This window comes from Protopterus annectens, chromosome 9.part0 (assembly GCF_019279795.1).
Source record: "Protopterus annectens isolate FY-2018-M chromosome 9.part0, PAN1.0, whole genome shotgun sequence".
NCBI classification, from domain to species: Eukaryota; Metazoa; Chordata; order Ceratodontiformes; family Protopteridae; genus Protopterus; species Protopterus annectens.
This window is the reverse complement of record NC_056743.1, coordinates 799,415,914-799,434,720: the sequence shown is the minus strand read 5'-3', so window position 1 is coordinate 799,434,720 and position 18,807 is coordinate 799,415,914. Positions and strand designations below refer to the sequence as shown.

The following is an 18,807-nucleotide window of genomic DNA, read 5'->3' as shown; positions in this document are numbered from 1 at the left end:
CCTGGAATCCTTGTTGCCTCAGGTGAGCTGTAGCTACTGCCATGCATTTGGTAAACACTCTGAGGGCTGTAGTGAGACCAAAGGGCAGAGCTCTGAATTGGTAATGACTGGCTCCCATCTGGAAGAGTAAATATCTTCTGGATCACCTGTCCATCTTTATATGGTATTACACATCCTGAAGATCTGTGGAGCACATCCAATTGTCTTGTCCCAGAAAAAGGGAGTATAGTCTGCAGTATTACCATCTGTAACTTTGTTTTCTTTGCCCACTTGTTCAGTCTGCTGAGATCCAAAATTGGTCTCCAGTCCCCTGTCTTTTTTGGAACTAAAAAGAACCTTGAGTAAATTCCAGATCCGATTTGGTCTGCGGGGACTTCTTAGATGACTCTTTTTTTCTAGCAACCTTTGAACTTCTAGGGTTGCTTGATCCCTTTGACTGGGTGGTATGTCTGGAATAGACCTTGCTGGAAGGGGTGGAAGGGAGAAAGGAATGTTGTATCCCCTGGATATGATGGACTGTATCAATTTGTCTTGAGTCATGTCTAGCTAGGCTTTTGGGTACAGTGATCATCTCCCCCCAACTGCCTCCAAAAGTGGACAGGTGGACCTCCTTTCAGTAACACTGGAAGGGTCTACCCGAGAACGTATCTTTGTTACCCTGATTCTGCAGACCCCTTCTGCTGCGAGGGCGGCATCTTCCATTGTTATTTCCCCCTCTGCCCCTGGGAGAAAATTCACCATGAGCATTCAGTGAGGCTCCTTTGGATTTCTGAAACCACATTTTTCCACCCTTCTGACCTTTGGGATAAGGTCTAATAGGGATGGAGAAACGTACTCCTATGGCAGACAGAGTCTTGCCATCTTGTTCACTCCTGGTGAGAGTCTGCTTCACTTTTGGCCCGAACAAGGACAAGCCATCAAATGGGCATCAATAAAGGAAGACTTGAAGGGTTCAGCAAACTCACAAAAACACATCCAGGAATGTATTCTCAGAGATATTCCTGTGCCTGCTGCCCTGCTCACTCCATCGGCCACATAAGAAATGAGGCACATGGAGGAGTTAGTGATAGAGGTTAAGGTCGCAAGCTGAGAGCTTATCTTTTCAGATACCCCTCCAGCTGTAACACCTTGCAGGATATCTTCTAGCTCCTTGAGGAGATCCCTCTGAAGGTGAGTAAAATGAGATAAGTAATTCAGCGACCTAAGGGTAAAGGCCACTGAAGAGAACATACGCTTCCCGTATCTGTCCATTGTTCGAGATTCCTTATTTGGTGGATGGACAGATGCAGAAGTTTCATCTAATTCCTTCTTGGTGGCCACCACCACCACCATAGCATCTACTGGGACACCTTTGGTCAAAAACTGTCTGTCTTGCAGGGCTGTAATGAGGCTCCACCAACTCTGGAGAGCCCCACATCTTTCAACTGACTACACACAGGAGCTGGTTGAAAGGCAGAGATACCCAAGAGGTGGAGGGTCAAGAACCAAATGCCTCCAGGTATACCGACTCATCTTCAGAAGGGGAGAGGGCTTTCCAGTGACCTCTCTGTTTCAGGATCTCTAAGATGTCTGAAAAGGAGACATCCTTAGAAGGTGACCCTTCTGAATCCTCTAAGTCGGTATCAGATGTGACAGACTCAGGGGAGTCTATATGTTTCCTCTTACATGTTCTCTTCCAAGGGACTTCCTCAGGGGTATGTTCCAAGGAGGTTTCAGAAGAGAGGGTTTTGCCCATTGGGGCATCCCATGGCATTGGTTCTCTATGCTGGGGATGGAGGGATGGTGTAGAGGTTGACACTGGCCCTTTGGGGGAAGATTAGCTGGAGCCGAGGGTGGAGCAGTCTCAAAGCAAAGCATGCTCCTCATCACCTTGAAGGCACCATGATCCTGGGCCGAGAGACCCTCCAGCTCCGAGGAACAGGGAGATCTCCCCCGCACCAAGGAGGATGGCTCCAAGGCTGATGTGGGCACCAAACTCACCTGCACCGAAGCCCCAAGTGGAAGAGTCAGATCTGACAAGGGACCGGTTCAACCGTCCCCCCGGGACTGACAAGGGAGTCTCGGCCCCCAGATCCCTCGATGGATGACAGCATCGAAGTGGTCAGAGCGGAGATCAGCACAAAAACTCTGGGAATGGCTTTCAGGTCTGACGGTTCCACCACTAGAATTTCCAGGCACTTTGGCTCTTAACTCGACTGTGTCGGAGGAGGAACTGAAGATAAAGGAGCTACTGTAGTCAGCTCCACAACCATCTGTGCTACGCTGGTGAGAATTTTTGTCAGGGCCGGAGTACAAAGCAAACTTCTAAACACCTGCTCCACATCATCATCTGAAAAGCTCCTGGATGACCGAGTGGAATGGGAGGACTTGTGGCTACCTGCCACCAATTTTAGTAAAGGAGACTGTGGCACCGAATGAATCAGATCCAAGGATAGTGACCAGCTCCTTTTTTGACCACTAGATGGTTCCAAAACTGCAAGTGGAACCGATGCAGACTTTTCCTTTCAGAACAGACAGGTTTCAGATCTGAAGAACTCAATTTTTCAGGTCTCTTCAACAACTCAGAAGCTGGAGTTGAAGTTTTGGGTGAATTGTCTGAAGGTTTGGAGGCCTGAGTCCCTTCAACAGCCAAATCAAAAGGCCCCTTTAACAAACCCCGAAGATTTAGCTTGTTTTTCTGTTCCTGCAGGACCCTTGAACTAAATGCATGGCAAATAGAACAGGAATCCTGCAGGTGGACAGTGCCTAAGCTATACACACAACTAGTGTGTCCATCAGTGATTGGCATTTTTTGTGTGCAAGAATCACACTTTTTAAAACCGGACTGTTTAGTCTCTTTAGACATCCTGTCACTATCAGCCAAAGTTCACAACCAGCAGTGAAAGGCACCAAGTTTAGTAAAAGTTTCACTCAAGTGCAAGGAAATACACTTGACTGCCAAGACTACAAAAATAATTACTCTATAAAGAGAAACAAGTTTTCTTTTTTGTCTTTTTTTTCTTTTTTCTTTTTTTTTTTTGAAGAAGAGGGAAAGAAAGTTAGAAGAGGGTCTCTAACTAAAACAACACACTACTCTAATCTGAGGAAACATCTCTAATTTAAACATGGAAATGAACAAAAGGGAGCCCTCTAACTAAAAATGGGCTAAGGAGAGAAGAAAGGAATCCTCTAACTTAAATGGATTCCTAAGAGGGGGGCAGCGCTAGATAGAGGCCTAAGAGAGAAAATGATGGCTCACACAAAGCCAAAACCAAAGAATGGAAAGGACCTTTACTGAAAACAAGGAACACTCAAGATATAGCAATATAAAAAAATTATTCTACTACCTAATTTTTAGTTAACAACCACACAAAAAGTTAAAGAAAATCCATTTAGCCTGAGCCAGCATAAAAGCAATCCTGAAGCTGCAAGTGGCAAATGAGATCTGGGTAACAGTCCCTAGGCATCTTGGGATAGGTTGTTGCCTTGAGCCAGTGAAAGCTCTCGAGCTTTAGTATGCAGCCAAGTCAGAACCGATGCTCGGTTCCAAACCCAACCAGCAAGCACGAAGATGAAATAGGACAACATAACATAATTTTTTTTCTGCTTTATCTATTTATTTTTTGAGTTATGCTGGGTTAGATGAAATGTGCTTAGACCAGTTCTGTTTACATATTCTGGATTTTAGATCAAATGGCATACTCCCATCTATCATATATATCTATATGTATAGGTATCCCCTAGTTTCTCACACATGCAGTTTTACTTATTTCTGGAGTATTTTCCATAATTACAGTTGTAGGCAGGAAAAAAATAAGTGCTAAATAGTATATTTGGCAGTAATATACCACACAACTATGTATCCATGATTACTTTGCACTTTCAGTCTTCCCCAATCCAGATGTCATTTCTTAAGGCAATAGCTCTGAGGTGCCTTAGTTATTATTTCCTGCTTCCATTTCTACCTTCTAAATTGTTTTTTCTTTCGGCTTTTCCCATTAGGGGTCGCTACAGTGCAACACCGGTCCACTAATGATTGACAGTAGATTTTTACAGTGCCGAGGTGCCAGCTCGACGCCCAACCTTCAATGAAGGCACGCCTATTCATGCATGTCTTTCGAACGCTACTCAACTGCGGGGAGGACATGCAGACTCCACACAGAAGGCACTCCAGCCAAGAATCAAACGGGAGAACCTCTTGCTGTGAGGTGACAACACTACCACTGCACCACCGCGGCTTCCACAGCACCTTAATTTTAGGCCTCTTTCCAGAAAAATGTGCTTTGGTAGTATCATCTTTCATCAAGGTTGCCTGGCTGTGTTTATGGCTGTCCATGCATGAAGTATGAAGCAAATACTGATAAGTTAGATGGCCATGAAATGGCTACATTAGTTCATATTTTTCAGTTTTCACTAGAAGGGTGTACAGAAAGGAGTTCTAGTAGCCCACATTAGATGTTTCTGCATGTGGAAACATCTTATCTTCATCAGAGTAGTATGGAAGAAATCTAAAGTCAGCACTGATCTTAAATCCCTTATACCTTTTTTAAGAAGGAAAACTGGCAACTTATGCTGGTTACTTCTCTGCCTTACTGGCTCTGTGATGACCCAGAGCCTTTTACAAACCCAGTTCTGTGATATTATTGTCCAGTTTAATCTCTTTCTGTCTTTCTGCTAGTGCAATAGTTGCAGCTGGTGTATGTATCTGCCTTTGTTACTGTTTATTTCAGTGCAAATAATCAGTTCAAATGTATAAAAAAGATGTACAGGGAGGTATGTCAAACATTTATTTATATAGATATTTGGTGTTTGAATGAGTGGACTGATCCTTACTGGATCATTTTCAGCCATTAACTGGATCTAGGTGATTTGGTCATATTTACTAATGTAGATGTGACACCTTGACCTCATGTCAAATTGGAAAACAGAAAGTTGATGATGACAACAGCAACCTGACATCACATTCATTGTAGCATTCAAGAAGGATAGCAGATAAAGGCTATAATAATAATAATAATGATAATAACAATAACAATAATAATAATAATAATGACACTGATTATTGTGATGACTCACCACTGCACCAGTAATCAAGGAGCCTCAATCCTCACCACTGGCAACATGGGGGATATACACTGGGAGGATGACAAGTACACACACAGTATTTCCAGATGCAGCTCTGTGCATCAAGTGCAATTTCCCTTAAGAGCACACAGAGACCATAGTCAGTGTGGGGCTGGTTTCTTCCTCTTTCTCCAGATCCTCATTAAGATTCCCCACTGGCACACCTATAGAGTTGAGATCTCAGCTGAGTGGCCAAGAACTCCAGCACCCTCCCTGTCCAACCAGTGCTTCGTGTCCCTGCCCAAGTAGCTGACACACACACTCTTTCAGGTTTTGTACACACACACACACACACACACACACACACACACACACACACACACACACACACACACACACACACACCTGGGAAAGGCTGGCACATGTTTACTAGCCATGCCCCCTTTTGCCCAGACTATAAGGTAGTTATCACTGCCACCAGCCAACTTCTTATCTGCTACTTTAAGGCCCATAACAGAGGGTGTCCAATCTTACTGTGTAATATTAATAATACAAATGGCCAAGAGCAAGGCTATTAGGAGTGGCCCACCCAGTGTCACCAAATAAATATGCAAATATTCTCAAAACTTAAATATCTGTAGACAGATCAGCCACAATGAAAGGTTTAGATATATTTAGTACTAAATAATAAAAGAAGAAGAAAATACTCAGTATATATTCACAGTGACATCAGAGTTCAAAATCAAAGGAAATATGTAAAACAACATTGCAGGACAGTCTGAAATACATAAAGAAAAATATTGGAACTATGCTTTGCGATATTCCTGACTATATCCAAGAATTATACTGTTCCCTAGAAACTTACTTCATCAGAACAAGCCAGATGTTGTGGTGAATGGTTCTTGTCAGGTCAAAGACAGAATACAAAATGCCCTGTCTCTCTCAGAGAGTTTTCAAAATAATACCTCAAATATTACTGCTGGGATAGCTTCCAGAATTACATAATTTTTTGTCATCTGATTCTATCCCTGGTGAAACCCCCACTGCTGGAAGCTGGCAGTATTTAGCATTTACCTGTGAAAATACATAGACCTCAGATCTTTGGCAGATGCTGGAAGTTATAAAACAATTACATTCCTCCACATTTCAAGACTAGTAATTATTTCACCCTAAGGACAATACAGAATGCTTTTCAGCACAGACATTATGTCTCTGGCCTAGCCTATAAAGTAATTTAATTACAGCTTTTTTCTGAAGTTAACCTCCTGTATTCCAGTTTACACTGTTAAAATATATACATTTAAACAGTTACAATAGTGCATGTACATTTCTATTCTGTTCCATTAGAGCACACTGTGGTTACATTTTAAGCACAAGCACTTTTTAAAATACCCTTTTAACACAGATGTCCATACAGACCAGTTTGATATATAAATGACATAAAGTTCTAATACAGTTGTAACACAAGCATCTTATATAGATCATGTTGATATTCACAAATGGCATATAATTATTTACAAAATTCCAGATAGCTGTGCTAGCAGTATCCCCCTTTGTCACAATAATAATAATAACAATAGTGACAGTAATAATAATTCAGTATCATTAGACAGCTTAGTTGTCTCCAAATAAAGATAAACCTTATTATATAGATATCCACCTCCAAAATCAAGCAAACTCTGTGGAAATCAATGATGTTTTATTGAAGCTGTGAATTGTAAATTTTTGTATATTGTCTTTTTAATTTATTTGGATGTAGATATACTATATTATTGTATCGTGTGATGCTCAATTGCTGTTATTTCACTGAGTTTTTTATTTCTTACTCCTTTCAGGATTTTTGGAGGGTTAATTCTGGATATAAAGAGGAAGGCTCCCTGGTTCTTGAGTGATTTCAGAGATGCATTGAGTTTGCAGTGTATAGCTTCTTTTCTTTTCCTGTACTGTGCCTGCATGTCACCTGTAATCACATTTGGAGGACTGCTTGGAGAGGCAACAGAAGGAAGAATTGTAAGAATTTTTGAATGTATTAAGTGTGTAACCAGCCAATGTAAACACTAATTATAGAGTATTTTTTGTGACAGCATTCTTTTATAATTAAAAACATTCAGAAATATATATCTGAAGTACCCACTGGGCTTTAAACCTAGCATTTTCTAATGTCATTAGTTCAGGTCTTCATTTTGCCCTCTTTTTCTTTATGAAAGACACTGTAGTCTGACAGCATATCTTTCCTCTCAACTGTCCAGATTTTTGAATCATATTTTTGGTCTCTTCCTCAAAAAAAATGGTTTTCTGGATTTTTGTGGCAAATCTGTTAGGATTGCATTCACTAAAGAATGACAGGCATTTGGGTTTTAGACTTCATATCCTTCAGAAAATGGATGATGACACATGTCTTTTTATTCTAGTAACTTTCTAAGAACAATATTTAACATTTGTCCCTGTTTTTGGGGTTTTGCTCCCCCCATTTTTTTGGCTTTGTGCAGATTTTTTTGTGCCAAGAAGTTGAGAGCTGTTCAGCATATCGAGTTGTAAACCACAGTGAGTGAGTTCTGTGGCTAGTGGTTGGTTTTCATTTTCTTCAGTGAAATTGTGACCTTAGGGATTATTATGCTATCTCCAGTACTGGAGGAGACTCATTTGGTAGCAGTCATAGTCTTCACAGGTGCTGTTGCACTAATAAAAGGGGTAAACTAGTGTAAGTAATATGTGTGTGATGCCAGCGTACAGAAACTGATTTAAAATGCAACATATTTTTCTTTCTTATTTCAGATTGTAAAGTTATATTTAAGTTCTGCAAACTCTGTAATATGTGTATTTCCAGTAGTACAAAAATGGGTGCAGCCTTGTGACATTTTCTTTAAATAAAAAAAGACAAAAGGAAGAAAAACGAATCAAAGTTTTAATTGATGTGTTAGTGTAACATTCTGCAGTGTCTCTGGAAAAAAACTAATTGTATGTAATTCAGTCACACAAGTGTTTGCAGTCATGAAGAAAAAGATCCATAAAATGAAATTATTAGACTCTTCAAAAAAAGTCATTAGTATTCAGATCTAAAACCAGTTCTTTGTATGTGGGGCTGTCTGACGGTGATGAACTGAAATGCATATTTGGAATTGAAACCAGTATAAAATCAGCCTATCTTGCTTGTGGGTTCTTTGTGACCACATCTGTGAATGTTTTTTTTTTCAGTTCTGCCTTGTGTAATATTTTACTAACCTTGAATAATTACATCCAATATTCCTTCAGTTAGAGACAGCATGGATGTTTATCTAGCCTTGACAGAGGTTTTCTTTAAATTTTGTTTTCTCCTTCTTTGTGCATTATTTATTGTGTCATTTCTCCTAATCATACCCCCCCAAGCACCTCTATATTTCCCCATATGAGCACTTCAGTCTCCCATTAGAACAGTGTAGCAATTGATGGATGATGCTCTTGTGAGCATTTTACCCATAATCTCTAAGAAAGCTGAATATTCAGAGTAGTAACTAAGTGCAGAATGAAAAACAAGACAGTTTTCCTTCCTTTGAATCAGTCAGTTTGAGACAGCCCTCCCATTTACTGACAGAAACACCATCTGAACAGCACCCATACAGGGACACATGAGGATCCCTGTACATTGGTTAGGCCTTTCCTGAAGGTCAGCTACAGAGAAAGAGAGAGAGACCGTCTCCACTTGAGAAGTCTGGTTCCAGGACTAATACTGTGTGTAGAGCCAACGCAAACTAAATCTAGTTTATTTTTTTATTTATTTCTTTAACATTTGTTGACCGGGAAAGTCCTACTAGGACAGAGCCTATTTTCACCAGATGCCCAGGGAGAAATGCTGCAGATGCATATCTTTGGAATGTGGGAGGAAACCGGAGTACTTAGAGAAAACCCACACAAATGCAGGGAGGATATGCAAACTCCACATCAAAGGCATTCCAGTTGAGAATAAAACTGGAGAACTTCTTGCTGTGAGGTGATGACGTTAACCACTGTGCTGTCCATATAGTTGGTACTTTTCAACCTCTTTTACAACCTATGAATCCTCCCCTGAAGAAAAGTAGCAAAGCATGTTCCAAGAGCCAGTGTCCAGTACTAGAGTGCAGTCTGTCTTAATCCACCACATTCTTGCTTGAATTGATTGACCTCACACCTGATCTGCAACCTTTACCTTTTGGTAGTGATCCCACACAGTGACTACACACAGGGCTGAAGTTGGTCAGACAACATGAGTCATCCAACCAGCCCGCAGTCACTGGTAAAGAGCACTCCCAGGCCTGTTATCAGGTGAGGAGTCTAGTATTTTTGCTCCTGGTGAGGATCTCAGATTTGTTAACTGAACCATCTTGGTAGCAGTGTGGATCACTGTTAGTCTAGCCTCTCTGATTAGACTAATATGCCAAAGCTGTCACTGGCTGGGGCATAAACAACAGAGTTACAATGTTAGTTGTTTTCATAATATACAGGTTGAGATTCCACCTTAGTTTTTGTGAATGCTATTCATTTTCTCACCACTGGCTTCTCAGTTATTTTATGGTTCTTGGCCTCACCAAGAAGCACCAGAAAGGGAAGTCTTCTTCACTTCTACAGGAGACTACTGTGTTTAAGCAGTGCAGCATTCTTTAGTAGTATGCATTGGAAGCACACTGCTCTTACACAGCCCAAACGTATATTATTCACAAACTGTTCAGCTTGTACATTGAGTTCTTATATCTCTCCACGTATACAGTTTTAGAGTTGCATTCATAGTTTTCAGTATTCGGGTTCTGTTCTGGTATCCTTGATAGCCATTTCTTTTTTCCATTTTCTCTATCCATTTTTTAACAGCCACATTCAAATAGCTCATCCTGCTGTAAAGACTGACATCAAAATTCAGAAACGCATATCTTTCTTTAAAATTCTTTTAAGTCATTATAGATGGCTAAAGACCACAACATATATCATACAGCGTGCAGAATTGTGATTTGTGTGATAAATTTAAACCATATCAGTTGTTAAACTCAAAGCTGTATATTATTTCTAGCAGTATATTCATATATCACAAAGCATGCTAACTTTATCGTTGGACAGCAGCAGGTACTAAACTCTATATACCATGCATAAGACAAACACATTCACACATGGATCACAGACCAGTCAAAAATATAAGGAATTTCTATTAGTACATTCTTTGATAGTCTGTTCATAGAACCATGTATCCTAGTGTTCCAGGTAGAGACCAAAACTGAGCTCTTTGTAGTTTGATAGTCTATAGATAAGTACTATGTAAGAGGCGATTTGTACTAGTTTAGTCTGCCACAGTGATAAAGTAGGTCCAATTTAGGTATTCTTGTAGACTTGCATTGAGTATTATCATCGTATTTGTGTGGCAGTTTAATCTGTTACCTATTTTTTTTATCAGTCATTGAGTAAAAAAAAAATGTTAGATTTACTTGGTGTAACATCTGCTTATATTTAAGTGAGTGATTGTTGTGAATCCTCAGTATGAAGCAGTTTATCGTGCATGAACTGTTCTAGTGGTGACTAGCATCCTCCACACAATGAATGCCTTCTGAAAAATACAGTTCTCCTTAGCTATATATTTAATCTGCCATCATGTGCAAGACAATTATATCTGTCACTCTGTAATGATGTCTGCATGTTTATCTCTTAAATTTAGTGAAATTATTTCCTAAAAAAGCTAAATATTCATTGCCCTAATAACAACCTTTGAAGTATACTAATTTCTTCTAACACCAATCAAAGTGAACCGGTTACCAGTCTCTTTTAACAGCAAAATCTAGATTCATAGAAAGTAAGTAGCGTGACGATTGGTACAATTCTCATTTATCATAATGCCTCTAGTACTAGCTATATGTATTAGCATAGTTCTTGTGCGTTGCTCCCTCTTTTGAGGCCTAAGTGAAAAATTATATATGATACAGTGTAATGCTAAGTTAAATAGGCATCATTTTGATGGCTTAATGTGCTGTCCTGAAGAAAGGCACCATTTATTTAAGTAAAGTGCTATTATATCTTAGAGCAGGATTCCTGAATATCCTGCCAGAAATAGCTGAAAATAATTAATGTGAAGCTAAAGAAATTTAATATATTTTACATGGCTGGTTGTCCCCAGTAGTGCAAGGTAATAGTAGCAGGCCTTCACAACTGGCTGCTTAACCAGAATGTTAAAATATGATGTCTTATTGTATGCATCCAATAGTGACATCTGTCAAAAGTTTTCAGTAGTCCTTCTTCAAGACCAGCCTCTTCCTGGATCACTTCATCTCTCAAGTTGATATATACTCAGTGAGTCATACACTTGTCCTGTAATCCATTCTCACTATATTTAAAAAATCAGACTTCTGACCCCCTTCCCCATACAACATTCCTTAAGACTTCACTTAAATTTTAATTCAGAGACCTTAGCAGAGTTCCTAGCTTGTCAACAATAATACAGAAGTTGCAGTAAGACCAAAGAGAAGAAAAGTCATTGCAGAAGTATTTATTTATTTACCATTTGCTAACAGGTAAGTGAACTGGTCATTAGACCCATATCCATCACAACCAGAGTCATCTGGCAAAGACAATGTACAAAAATATATTGTAAAGAATAATACAATTAAAACCATAAGTGGTGTAATTATGATAATAAATATTGAATGCAAGAATACAGTCATAAAAAATTTTTGCGCCCTCCTTGACTTAGTTTTGAACAACAATGTGTTCTTGTACAATAACGATATTTATGCGCAAACATGGGGTGTAGCTATGGGCACCCCATGTGCCAATTCGTATGCAAATTTGGTTATGCATTATTGGGAACGTGCACATTTATTTAATAGTGCCTTTTTCCAACATGTTTTGCTTTATAGACGTTTTGTTGATGATGTGCTGATTGTTTGGGAAGGCAGTCGAGATCTGTTATATGACATGGTCAGCTACTTAGAATCCACTACTGATTTTTTAAGGTTCACTATAGAAGTATCTCAACATCAGTTGCATTTCCTTGATATAACAATCTCCAAGGATTTAGGAGGTTCCCTTTTTACCAATCTCTACAGGAAACCTTGCTGGAGGAACGCTATACTACATTTTAATAGCATGCATCCACGTTCGGTTTTTCCGAATATTGTCAAGAGCCAGTTTAAGAGAATTTCTAGACTATGTATGAGCCCCCACGATAGACAGCTACAGCTGGATTATATGGAAGGATTGTTCCGTGATAGAGGTTATACGAAATCCACACTACGTGGTTTGGGCTGCTCAGCATCGGCCATTACGACCAGTGATGTGGAACATCTTGATTTTTTAGAGCCTTTTGGTACAAGCTCTAATTATACTACCCATCGTAGACATGATAGGGTATTTTTTACTACGAGATATACCAGTGATATTAGATTCATTACTGACATTATAAGAAAGAATTGGGGAATATTACTTACAGATAATAAATGTTCCCAATTTCTGGGAACGATACCTTCTTTCAGGTATAGAAATAGTAAAAACTTAAAGAGATTATTATGTGTTGATAAAACTGTTTTTTCTATTGGTAGTATAGAGAGGTTAACATTAAGGCATGGTACTTTCCCATGTAATAAATGCAACATGTGTAAATATATAAATGGTGAAGATTGTTTTTATCATCCTCATTTTAGGTATATTTTTAAACCACGTTTTCATGCTACTTGTGACAGTACTAACCTCATTTATCTGGCTACCTGCACAGCATGCATCGCATTTTATGTAGGCATGACGTCTCGCAGGTTGAGAAATAGAATGTGCAACCATATATATGACATTGCACATGCAATGCCTTGGCTAAACATGTAGTCATGTGTCCTGATCATAGTTTCACCTTTAGGGTTTTACAAATTATAGATAGAATTGTTAGAGGAGGTGATGCAATGAATTATTTAGAAACTATTGAATTGAGATGGATCTTAAGGTTGAAAGCCCATCTCGAGCCTGGCTTGAATCAGTCTGTCAGCATCAAGCCTGTTCTAATGGCACGTGAACATTGACCAGTATGAACCAATTTGGTTTTACCGGTCTATGTTTCTGTTCACTAGTTCTTAAAATATTCACTATTTTGTTGAATCTATTTGTTTTATATCTTCATGTTACATTGTATAAGTATGAGGTGATTGCCTATTAATTCATTAATATATTTATATTCTATGTTTATGTCAACATAATAGAGACTGTGCTATTATCTGTTTCAAGCATTGAATTTTTACCCTGTGCTACAAGAGTTAAATTAAACTTGTAACTATCATTTTAATTGTTTAATTGCATTGCTTTGATTGCTAATTATATAATTTGATAGCTTTTGGATTTGTATAAAAAGTCTCATTTGGAATTTCTAGTTAAACCTGATGAAGCGTGTTTTTTGATACACATGAAAGCGCTTGTTATTCTAGTTTTAATAAATAGATTTTGTTTTTACATCGTGGTGGTTTCTACCTGGTTTGTTTTCTCATTGGACTTCTTGCCTTCTTGTGGAAACCTTTGGATGGTGGCATTCCTCGTTTATATATTTATTTACCATTTGCTAACAGGTAAGTGAACTGCTCATTAGACCCATATCCATCACAACCAGAGTCATCTGGCAAAGACAATGTACAAAAATATATTTTAAAGAATAATACAATTAAAACCATAAGTGGTGTAATTATGATAATAAATATTGAATGCAAGAATACAGTCATGAAATTACAAGTACACTATCATAGCAATAAGTAACTTCACACTATGTAGAGTATAGATGTCACTTTATTGTAATGGGATAATTCTTAGAGTTCAGACAGAGTTCAGAGTTGTTGGTGATTATGCATTGATGTCTCAGAGGAGATGATGAAAAGCTTATCCTGTGCCAATAAAGCATTTGCACTTACTATCATCTTCCTAAATTGCTGTAAATTATGTTTACAAATTTTTTGTGGCATAGCATTCCATCTTGACAGGACAATTTCTAAAAAGGCATTTTCCATTAGTTGCCTAGGATGTGGAGGCTTTGTTTAGCTGCATATTTTCTAGATCTCGAAAGAGCAATTTTCAATAAGGAGTTTAAACCTTACTCTGTAGAGCATAAAAGTGTCCTTTAGCATTACTGGCCACCAGTTAGCTCTATAGCTCTGAAATTATGTTCGCTCTCTTTCTCTTTTTCTAAGTGAACAAATCTAAGAATTTTGTTTTATGCAGTTTATTAAATAAATATGTTATTGAGAGAGAGAGCAAATCAAGTATAGACAATGGATGTTTCAGGCTAGGAAGTAGTACATTTATTGCTATTACTTGTCTAACCTCAGTTTTTAGTTATGGTACAGTTTTCTAAAAATAAAAAAAACGAGTTGGGTTAATACCTTCACAGTTTTATAGTTTACATGAAATGAAAGGAAATCTTTTGATGAAGAATAATAATCCCGAAGTACTGCCATGTCTAATTATTATTTTTTTTTTTGGGGGGGGGTTCATAAAAGGATCACTGAAGATTTTGGAAGGGTGATAGGCTGTTTTTAATGAATCAGTTCATGAGGAAAGAGAGGTTTTGCTTTTTTTTGGTAGAATGATTTTTCAAAGTTAATGTTGTGGGTCTTAATAATCACTATGCCATTTGCTTGCATAACACATGGTATGAGATAGATAGCTAGATCGATCAAAAGGCATTTCATTTATAAAGTGGGAGAACAAGAATGGGACCTTTTGCACAAACAGCCTAAGCCAGAGCGAGAATTGTTGCAAGTAACTCTGTGGGTTCTGTTGGAGAGGTAACTGGAGACCCACAGTAAAACATTGTTGAAGAATGTACAATATGCTATCGAATGAGCTACATTTTCAGAGTCAAAGGCACATTTCAAATGTAGGATTGCACTTGTTAAGAGGCCTTCGTATTAGTAAAGATTTGGTTTGTAATTGATAAACAGAGTTACGGTAATGTATTTTGGTCAAAAAACAAGTTTTTTTGTAAAATAAGAGGTGATATTTTTGAATTTATTCAAGCATTTGTTCATAGATATATTTACAGTATTTTTGCTAAGAGACATGTATTGTCACTTAGCTGGTAGTGGTTGACATTACTCGAAGGAACTTTTGGTAAGGATAATAGAGGTGGATGCTGGAAGTGAGAGGGAAGAGTTTTGTTGTCATTGAAAGATTATATGTATGAAGGTTATGTGTTCACAAAAAGTATTTCAGTTTTAAAATGTAGGATATAGTGGTGCTAAACCAGGTTATAGTGAAAATATTTTCTGATAGCTGCCTTTTCAGGGTTTTGAAGTAATAGAAGAGATAAGATAAACATTTATGGAATTCAGGGAAGTGGCTGGAATGTTGCTAAAAACATACTAAAGTGTTATCTTTTACAGTGCTTAATGTGTCTGCCCTTAAAATATTTGGTATGGCCTTAGGGAAGAGTTAGCTATTGGCAAGTATTTTTAATATTTGCCAGAAATGTTTTGGCTGCCTTAACAAAGCTAAATGAAGTTGTGTGAGGCATGTCGGCTTATTTATCTATTTGATAACCAAATAGATGGGCTAGTCTGAAAACCTTTTTCAGCCATGACCCAAAAGTACAGACACAAAAGCAAACAAAATGAATAATCAAGAAGCGTGCACTACATAAGAACAAATGCAAAATCAAATATGTTTAAAGGATTTTAGAACAAATATAGATGTAGTTGCAACGCCTTATGCTTGTTACAGAGTCTTAGAAATGTTGCGGATAGAGTTAACAGTAAAACCAAAGTTGTTTATAATATTTACAGTATATACACAAAGCAAATTTTAAATCTCAACATTTCAGAAAGCAAGCAGGATCACATTAAGGGTAACAAACAGGGAAGGTTGTCTTACTGGAGGTAGTATTGATAACAAATGATGAGGTTAACCACTGTCCCTGTTCTTATTATTGTAATATTAATTCCAGTACTATGATTTAAATGTGCAAAGGATTATATATACTTTTTTCAGGAGATCCCAGGCATTATTGTGATATTTTATTGCTTGAGTTGTGATAAACTGGTATATTGGAAATTCACAGCTGTAAGAGTGACTTCTACAAATCCAGTGCTGCTGTGGAAATGTTGCACAAATTTTCTCTTTTACCCTGAAGTGGCTTTTTAAACCATCCTTCTAAAACAGAATAGAGTCCCAAGCTGCAACAATAGCACAGTAGCAGTGTTGAGTAATCAAGGAAGGGAGGGCAGGCACTCCAATGCTGGGAGTAAGACAGAAGTGCAGTCACCCCACCTACCCCTGCCAGACAGTTCCCATAGGAATCTGCATTCCACAGCATTTATATATATATATATATATATATATATATATATATATATATATATATATATATTTATATTTTTTTTTTTTTTGGCTGAATCATGTGTCACAGCAGTTCTTTTATGAGAAATTAATATGCAATTTCTTTGATCAAACCAGGTGAACTCCAGAGACATAAGCACTGCCATTACATACATTCAGTGTAAAAGAGCAGCTCAAAATAACTATTTTTGCAAAGCACCAAGCTCTCCACCCCCAAATTATAGATATCACCCCATGGTTGCACAACACCGAGGTAGGAGGAATCTTCACAAAACAGTATACAGTAGTCTTGGACAAACCACTTGTATTTCTCTAATATGAGACAGCAAATAATTCATGTGCAGTGTCACTGACCACAGAAGCACAGACATCTTGTAAGGTGATTTTATATGCAAAGGCTTTTACCTTAAGACCATCTGTTTAGTTTAAGGACATCACTGTGTGCAGTACCATGTCTTTTGGTAGGAAAATGTGCAGAGTTTGGAAGAATTATGTGGTCACAGAGTTTTGCTGTTTGATAGCAGTATAAAAACTGAGAATCTTCCATGCACAGTCACAATATGTCTGTTACAGTTGATAAACTTGTCTTTACGAGAGGTGATCAGTGTATTGTTTCCTGTAGAATGGTCCTTAAACAGAATAAATATCTCTAACTAATCTTGGAAGCCCTAAGTTTTTGTCTTACCTTAAAAAATCCCATCTAAGTTTTATATGACCAGAGGAAAGGGGGTACGAAATAGCCCAAGGATTGTTAAAGTTCTGTATTTACTCGAAAGCCTTACCTATATTTGTAGACACCATCTTCTTCAATACAATGTTTTTGGAAGATGAATCTGCAATGCTGCAAATGAACTTGCTTGATGTTGCTGTTTTAGAGTGATGTGTTACATTTTGGCAGTCCTGAATATTTGTTAGCTTCAGATGACCACAGCGGATGAGGGGCTACTAAGATTGCTCTTACATGAGTAGCTGCTACAGAAAACTGCAGTGGTCTGAGCAGGAAAACCCAAGCATTCATCTCTAAGTAGTAACATGGTATTCATGATGAACAGGTAATCAGGAAAAGGGACTAGTGATGTAGATATTGGTAGAAGAGAAGTCAGGCAAGAGGGTTTAAAATCATAATGTAGGTAAAAAGAAAAGAAATTTAGAGCTTTCAGCTCTGAGCCATATAAGGAATACAGTCCTGTCATCTTTCCTTAGTACATGGGTTGAAAGACATTTTTTCTCTTGGTTCCACTGATGCGGGTATGCAACAGTGATTGTTGTGTCATGAGTATAGAAAGATTATTTGTTTATTTATTTATTCATATTTGATTACTGCGAAAGTCCAACTGGGTAGAAGCCCATTTCAGCCAAGTTCCAGGGAGAAAAGCTCCAAATTATTACAAAACACTTGAAGAACAATAATTTTACAATCTTCAAAAATAAAACAAAAACATCTGAAGTTTAAATAATTACAACAAATTAGACATAATATAAAAAAAAATTGGTTAAGAATTGATACAAGGTATATGACAATCATTTAATATTTAGAGAAATTTTAGACAGTTTGTAGAGAAATTAAAGGTAAGTTAATGTAATATGAATAGGAATTGCAATATGAAGTTAAGGAAAAACAGGCTTGTGGTATATTTAGAAAATCAGGGAAGAGAACTGGATAGCAGTAAGAAAGTAAGTGAAGAAGGGGGAGTAAGGAGAAATAAAGAATGAAAATGTACTAGTTCACATTTTGGATATAGGTTATCTTGGATTTTAGCAAGAACAGAGCTAGATTTTAGCTAGGATGTCTTTCAGAGTTGTTTTTGAAAGATAGGAGGGAGGGTATAGACCTGATAGATAAGTTAAGGTGTTCCAGGCCTTAGCAACCTTCTACGAGTACAGACAATGCTCAGCAGATTTGTTAGGTTTGTAGACAGATAGGAGTTTTTGGTCACTGGATCACAATGACTGACTGGGAACATAGTTGTTTAGAATGTTTTAGTGCTGGACAAGCAGATGGATGCTGGATAGTTTTATATTTGTTAAGAAATTGTGTATATGTTAGTTTCTAGTTTATTTTGCAAGCACATATTTTGCACAAAAGTGACTAGTTTGAATGAAAAAATTGCCTAAAATGGATATAAAATGTATATTATCATTCAATGTGGTCTGTTAACATCTCATTTAATATGTAGAGGATGGGAATCTTAAATACATGTTGTGTCACAAACCTCCAATGATATATACATTTAAAAAAATAAGATTCATTATAATGAAAGACAGACCTTGTAGGAGCAGTCTATTTTGTAAGAATTAGAACTCTAATAAGAAAAAACATTTACAAAAAGATGAAGAGGTCCAAAAATATATGTTTTTAACTCTGATTTGATGTGAGAGAAAATCAATTGAAAGAGTGAGGTTAAAAGGATAAATGCAGCAGGTAATACAGACTGGTGGTAGAACCTAGAGGGAGCATAAATCCTGTTTTTGATG

General features: G+C 37.6%; 1 protein-coding gene across 1 annotated transcript in view; it reads left to right on the top strand.

Moving 5' to 3' along the window:
- Positions 1-18,807, top strand: part of SLC4A8 (solute carrier family 4 member 8) — a 1,419,216-nt gene that overhangs the window by 1,069,292 nt on the left and 331,117 nt on the right. Inside the window, exon 12 of the mRNA XM_044082169.1 lies at positions 6,879-7,053. Within this exon, the coding sequence (XP_043938104.1) occupies positions 6,879-7,053 (175 nt within the window). The remainder of the gene's footprint in view (positions 1-6,878; positions 7,054-18,807) is intronic.